Source organism: Octodon degus, unplaced genomic scaffold (assembly GCF_000260255.1).
Source record: "Octodon degus isolate 3935 unplaced genomic scaffold, OctDeg1.0 scaffold00013, whole genome shotgun sequence".
NCBI lineage: Eukaryota > Metazoa > Chordata > Mammalia > Rodentia > Octodontidae > Octodon > Octodon degus.
Genome location: NW_004524589.1, coordinates 25,725,480 through 25,732,976, shown reverse-complemented (window position 1 = coordinate 25,732,976; position 7,497 = coordinate 25,725,480). Strand labels below are relative to the sequence as shown.

General features: G+C 37.9%; 1 protein-coding gene across 3 annotated transcripts in view; it reads left to right on the top strand.

Annotated features, from left to right (window-relative positions):
• Pibf1 (progesterone immunomodulatory binding factor 1) overlaps nucleotides 1-7,497 on the top strand; it is a 245,520-nt gene that overhangs the window by 115,937 nt on the left and 122,086 nt on the right. For all 3 annotated transcript variants that reach the window (XM_023709663.1, XM_004626308.2, XM_023709662.1), the window contains one exon: nucleotides 3,819-3,984. In XM_023709663.1, the coding sequence (XP_023565431.1) occupies nucleotides 3,819-3,984 (166 nt within the window). The remainder of the gene's footprint in view (nucleotides 1-3,818; nucleotides 3,985-7,497) is intronic.

Below are 7,497 nucleotides of genomic sequence, written 5' to 3'. Positions count from 1 at the left end.
AGTAACTAGCAGAATTGATAAAATAAAATATGAAACACAAAAAAAAATTATTTATTTATTTATTTATTTGGTACAGGGTCTTACTACACAGCTTTGCCTCATAGTGATCGTCTTGTCAGCCTCCCCAGTGCTGAGATTACAGGCATGTACCACTATGCCTGGTTTTTGTGGCAGGTACAGTATGCACTACCAAGGATCGAACCTGGGTCCTTGCACTTGCCAGGCAGGCACTTAGATTGCTATTTATTTCTCAGGATCCCAGGACACATCACTCTAGAAGCATTTTTGTCCAGACCAAGGGCACTTCTTATGGACTATCTTCTTCATAGCTTCCTGTATAACACTCATTTTACTGCACTTGTTCTTCTTGTACTTCACCACATTTCTGTCACAGTGAATACTTCTTCAGAGCAAGCAATTCATAGTAGGACTTGGTATTATTTTTAAAGTCACATGTGATATATGGGTAGGTCTTGTGAAAACTGAAAATCCAGTTGCAAATGTAGCATGTAAACAATGGTTGGCAGAGCTCAGGGCCAGGCTGAGACGGTTGTGAGGCTAGGTGGAGATTCCGATTATACTTTAACTTTATGGGAATTTTGACCTCTTGAGGTTAGTATCGTCAAACATAAAGTTGTTAATGTCTGAATAATGTTGACTTAGTTCAAACAAGATGTTCAGATGGAGAGGATGAGCCGAGAACTATGAGTCAACAGACTAAAATGTGACAGGTTATATTAGCAAAACAAGTTAGGTGGGAGTCACCTGAAACTATCAGGCTGGGCTTTTGGATCCCAAGCTCCTTGCTGCCAGATCTCCTTAAATAGCTGTAATGTTTGTTCATTTTTTTCACAGTTCACTTTAACAAATTAAAGAATTTAATATTATTATAAAGGCATAATGATTTGAGGCAGTCTTTTACTCTGTAAATAACATGAGAATAAATTAGTTCTTTAGAATTGTCATTTGGTTTTATAGAAGCTTCAAATCATTAAACTTTACATGCTCAAATTTCTAAGAGATGACTGTTTCCTAGGTAAGTGTTTAAGTCTTGTTAAATTCCTATACTGTCTTCTAAATGTCTCAATATTGCCTACTGCTTGTTTGAGTATAAGAAAAGAATATTCATGCTAAAAATTAACTATCAGATGTCAATTAGTGAGCAACAACAGGTGATGCTCTAAGCTGTCTTGAATACCTCATTTGGTGTTGACATTGATATCAGAAACACCCAGGACGTCCTGATCACAGTAAAAGGCAAATAAAGTACCTTGAAGATCAGTAACATATTTACAATTTATTTCTGGATTTTTATATAGGAGTGTCCACTAGTTTAGTATACAGAGAAGATCTTGATTTCCCACATTTTATTCATTTGTTTATGGTAAAAGAACTCGCCCAAGAATCACTGACATTTCTATGTTTGTAAATTACTTGAGTAAAATAATTTTAACCACTTTACCATCTATTACAGTGATAATAATCAAAAAAGCAGTGTTGATAAGGATAGGGATAAGTCAGCACCCTCGTTATCATTGGAGGGAATATAAAGTGGAGTGAAACTACACTGGAAACAATTTGTCAGCTCCTGAAAGCAGTAATAGAATGTCCATTTAGCATGTGTTCCTGAGTAGATAGCCACAAGAAGTGAGAACATGTTTATACAGTAACTTATACACACATGTTCACGGTGTTGCTCCTGTAGTTATATTAGCCAGAAGAGTAGAAACAATTCAAATATCGACTAGCTGACAAATGAATAGACAAAATGTGATACATCTATACACTGCATATTATTGAGCCATAAAGAGAATTGCTAATTCATGTTAAACATGAATATCGAAAAGATAGAAAGGCCACATATTTTACTATTCCTTTTATAAAATATAAGCAAACCCACAGAGACACAAAGGAGATTAGTGTTTGCCAGTCCAGGGGGTAGAGTATAATGGACTTGAGGTGTTTTTAAGTTGATAAAATGTTTTTAGAGTATGATGTTGTGCAACTTTGTGAATACATTTAAAACTGTGGAATTCTACAAAACTATTGAATTCTATATTTCAAAAGGGTGAAGTTTATGTTTCATTACAAATTTATCAGTGTTTGCTTCTCTTTAAAAAAAGTATTTTTAATGAAGCTATGTTTTTTCATACTTGCCAGAACTTAATGAAAAAAAGGTAAACACACTAAAGCTGATTCTGCCTTGTCTATATCAAGTAGTTTATAGTAACCTGTATAGAATACCCACCAATCTGAATGTTAGATACTTTTAGCAAGAATGTAGTGACTGATGGTGAACATTGAATGCTTCTGTTCTGTGCTTGTACTTTCATTGTCACAAAAGTGAACCTGTAGAAAAGCATTGTAAAGTTTAACTTACCTTAAGAATATCAGTTACAAATATCATTTTGTAGTGGAAGGATCATTGCTGTAGACTTCAAACTAGATTTGAAAACCAGCCTAATATTTACTAGGTGCTTATTCCTCTGAAACTGACATTTCTGAGCCTCAACTTCCTCATTGTTAAAATACCTCCTGGGGCTGCTGTAAGGATTACATGAGATCCCACAGATGAAACACTGTGGCCTTTGCTGCCTTAGCCTGCACAGGCTTTGTTTCTGCTACTGTCCTCTAAGTACTTCCTCCACTTCACTCACACACACACACACACACACACACACACACACACACACATACACACGACTGCACAAAGCAAGAGCAGTCCCTTTTCTGTATCTTTCCAGTGAACCTGAATGCTGCATTGATGGTAGGTGTAGTAGTGAGCATAGCTCCCTTCCAGTGAAACTGGAATATTACTTTGAATGGAAACACCATACTCTATTTTTTATTCATATTTATCTGCCTGCCTTCTCCACAAAACTTGTAAGTTAAGAGGAAAAAGCAATTTCTACCAAACATATAAATCACCATGTATTATAAGTATTTCAGTTTATTGTTTTAACAAAAAGTGAAACACAGACACATCATCTCTCTCTGTAGAGGTGTAATCCCCATTTCCTGTCGTGTCCAGCTCAATAAATATCTGAATAAATGAATTTCAGCACATGTACAGCGGGTTTGTAATAACTTCCTGTAAACATATAATGTGTCTCTTTTTTTTTCTGTTAAAACAATCAGCTGAAATATGTTCAAATTTATATGTGAATATGTGTTCAGTGGAAATGTTTTTCATTATTAGCTACACTTATGGAATGAACAAAATGTTCTTTATCTGTATTACAATATGCTATTTCCAGTGTCCTATTTAGCTTCAGTTTGTACATTGTTTCCCTGTGTTATCCACAAAGATGTATTTGCTAACTTAAATTTTATTTTAAAAGAATTTGCAGTTGAATGTGCATATTTTATATCTTTTTATCTACTGTATTTAAAATTAAAATGAAGTAGAAATCTTAAGACAACCCTGTAGATTTAAGAAGGCCTCTGAAAAGTGTAGAAAAAGAAATCACTTTGGCAGTGTAAATGAAACTTGCTCTATTGCTACCTTAAATGTCTTATAAAATGATAAACAATAATTATTTTTAATAATAAGAGTAGAATGATGAAGTTAATTGGTATGTTATATTCCTTGAACTTACATATTTTCATATGTATGCCTATGTAAATTATTTATAGAAGTTTGCTGAATAAATATAAAATTATAGATAATATAGTTTATATTAATGTTTATTATGATAAATTATAAATAATTATAAATTTTTTAACTATATGATGTGAGGTTATGAAAAAGTAGATACAAGCTTTATGTCATCTAGATTGCTTACTTTGGAAGCTAATAAATATTCTATTTCTTTCAGGTACAGAGAACTACAACTGAATACAGAAAGCAAGGTAGCAGAATTTCTCCATCAAAGTAAATTAAAGTCTTTTGAAAGTGAGCGTGTTCAACTTCTACAGGAGGAAACTGCGAGGAATCTCAGCCAGTGTCAGCTGGAATGTGAAAAGTATCAGAAGAAATTGGAGGTACTAATACAGTTTCTTTCAATATTAGCATTGCATGTAAGTACACTAAATGCAGAGTTTACATTAGAGCTTTCTTGTCCTGGCATACCCCACACTGATCTCACAGAAAGACAAGGAAGTATATGAATTTCAGAAAATGCAACCTACAAAGGACTGGAGTTGTTAGAACACAAAGATTAGATAAAGATTTCATTCACGACCATCACCAAAATCACACAGTTACTTTGCTTTTAGTAAGAACAGTGTAATCTTTTAAAACCTGTAGAACTTTACTGACATATAAGAAACTCAAGTCTTTCTAGGAAAGCCTTTAATGTTAAATATTTTCAAGTTTTCATCAAGTAACTATATGTTCCTTTGTGATCATATGCCAAAAGTTTGCTATTTTTTCTGTGGTATCACTGGAAATAAAAATGAAATTGATATTTTTAAAGATTTTCAAAAGAAATAAAGGAAATATGTACCATTTTAAAATGCATTCCGGGGTGAGTGTGTGGGAGAGCTTCCAGCTACCCTGTGCCGGCGGGACCTACTGGCCCCAGCCCAGGCGCAGCATGGGTGAGACCCTCTTCCACCCCCTTGGGATGCCCCCCACCACTCCGCAGCACCTACCCTACCCCGTCCACCAAGTATGAATTTCTGCCATGTTCTAGGAACCCCCAGACCCAGTCCTAGCCCAGGCCTGGTGAGTGTGTGGGAGAGCTTCCAGCTACCCTGCACTGGTGGGACCTACTGGTCCCAACGCAGGCACAGCGTGGGTGAGACCCTCTTCCAACCCCTTGGGACGCCGCCCACCACTCCGCAGCACCTCCCCTACCCCGCCTGCTCAGTAGGAATTTCTGCCGCATTCCAGGAACCCCCAGATCTAGTCCTAGCCCAGGTCCGGTGAGTGTGGGAGAGCTTCTGGCTATGCTGTGCTAGCATGACCTACTGGTCCTAGCCCAGGTGCAGTGTGGGTGACACCCTCTTTCACCCTCTTGGGACACCCCCCCATCACTCCGGAGTACACACCCACACCCCGCCCACAGAGTAGGAATTCCTGTCGCATTCCGGGAACCCCCAGATCCAGTCCTAGTCCAGGCCCAGGGAATGTGTGAGAGAGCTGCCTCTCCCCCCTACTCCACTTTGTCCCCTCCAGACTCAGCTCAGGCCTGGCATACAGGCCTAGGTGAAACCCTGCAGCTGCAATCCCTGTAGAGAGTGTAGGGTCAGAACCACCCAGCTAGTCCAGGAGCAGAACATCTTGCAGAGTGGTACAAGAGGTTCACCCCCAAGGGCAGCAGCAGGAAGGAGCTGAGCACAGCAGCCAGACCCAAGCCAGGCACAGCTGGATAAATCCAAACTTTGTAGATCTACACCTGAACTTCAGTAGGTGCTAAGGCTATAACTGCAACAAAGATCTACAACAAAGGGCAGAGGACAGTGCTACACAAAAATGACAATGAGAAGGAGCAAAATGCAATCTCAGAACTCAAGGCCACCCATAACAAGTGCAGAGGACACTAATACAGAACAAATTGGGAATCACACAGCTGAAAGCAATGAATCAACAGCTTCTGAAATAAAGAAACAGCTGCAGAAAGGTATAGGGGAACTCATTGGAAATGAAAAAAGAAGTCCCTGAATTAATAACATCTGCAGTAAAGAACCAAATGCAGAAACATAAGGAGGAAACCCAATGCCCACGCAGAACAAGTGCAGAGGACACTAGCTCAGTTCAAATGTATGAATTAATAGTGTTGAAAGTAAATAAGCAACAGTAGAAAGTCATAGAGGAACTCAGAGCGGAATTCTTTTCTACTAGCTCAGCTCAAATGTACAAATTAATAGGGTCGATAGTAAATAAGCAACAGCACAAAGTTATAGAGGAACTCAAAGTGCTACTCTTTTCTGAAATAAAAGAAGAATTCTCAGAACTCATACCATCTGAAGTAAACGATCAACTACAGAAACATACGGAGGAAACCCAATCTCAAAAAAACAATGCAGTAAAAGAATTTATAACTGCTTCTAAAGAAGACATTGATAAAAAAGAAAAAAAAATAGAGGAGATTAGAAAAATGACGGATTCCCTGAATGAGCAATGCAGGAAAGAAATAGATTGCATGAAGCAGAGTCAAAGCGATATAGAGGAAACTAAAATCTCAATCACAAGCTTGCAAAACCCTTTAAGTGAAAGTGAAGACAGAGTTTCAGATCTTGAAGACACTGGTGCAGCTAGTGAAAAGGTAAGAAAGGATCTCTTTAAAACAACTAGGATAGGGGCTGGTAAGATGGTTCAGTGGTCTAAAGCACCTACTTAGAACAAGCTTAGCACAGGGACCACGGTTCAATCCCCCAGAACCACATGCCAGCCAGCCCCACCCCTAGGCAGGCTGAGCTGGCCACACACACACATACTCAAATAAATAAATTAAATAAATTTAAAACAACTAGGATACAGGAAAAAATAATTCATCACCTGCAAGATGATGCAAAGATGAGCGATGTGAGACTAATGGGCATCAGTGAGAAAGAAGAAGTCAATACAAATGACATTTTAAAAATATAGGCAGAAGTAATAGCAGAAAACTTCCCAAATATGAGGAAACAATCTGACATTCAGGTAACCGAAGCATACAGAACGCCAAATAATTTCAACCCAATGAAAAACACACTGAGACATAAAATAGTCAAGATCCCAGAAATTCAGCACAAGAATAATATACTGAAAGCTGCCAGAGAGAAAAGCAGATCACATTCAAAGGAAAACCCATCAGAATTACAGCCGACTTCTCTTCACAAACCAAGAAGGCAAGAAGAACATGGAGCAGAGTACTTCAAGTCCTCTATGAAAACAAATTCCAGCACAGAATACTATACCCTGCAAAACTCTCTTTCAAGTTGAATGGAGAAGTAAAATACTTTCATGACAAAGAACAGCTAAAGAATTTCATGATGACAAAGCCAACCCTACATAGGCTACTGAAAGATGTTCTAGGTGGAACTAAAATGATCCTAACTCCACAAATGAGATCAGAAGCAACCAACTAAATAGGGCAAGCAATTAAAAACAGGAGAAAAAAGAGTAAACGACAACAGGTAAATAACACGTCAGTCGTAAGTCAATACATCTCAAGTCTAACCATCAATGTAAATGGACTCAACTCACCAATTAAGAGAAATAGACTGGCACAGTGGATTAGGAAACAAAATCCAACAATATGCTGTATACAAGACATTCATAGGCTGAAAGTCAAAGGATGGAACACAATATTACATACCCCAGCACCTCAGAGAAAAGCAGGGGTAGCAATCCTATTCTCAGACAGTCTCAACTTCAAACCAACAATGATCAAGTGAAAGAAATAAAGAAGGCCACTATATAGTGGTTAGAGGAAAAACTCAAGAGGAAGAGCTAACACTCATAAATATGTACGCACCAAACACAGGAGCACCCAGCTATATAAGGTAAATCTTAATGGACATGAAAAATCTAACATCCAATACCACAATCTTAACAGGAGATCTTAA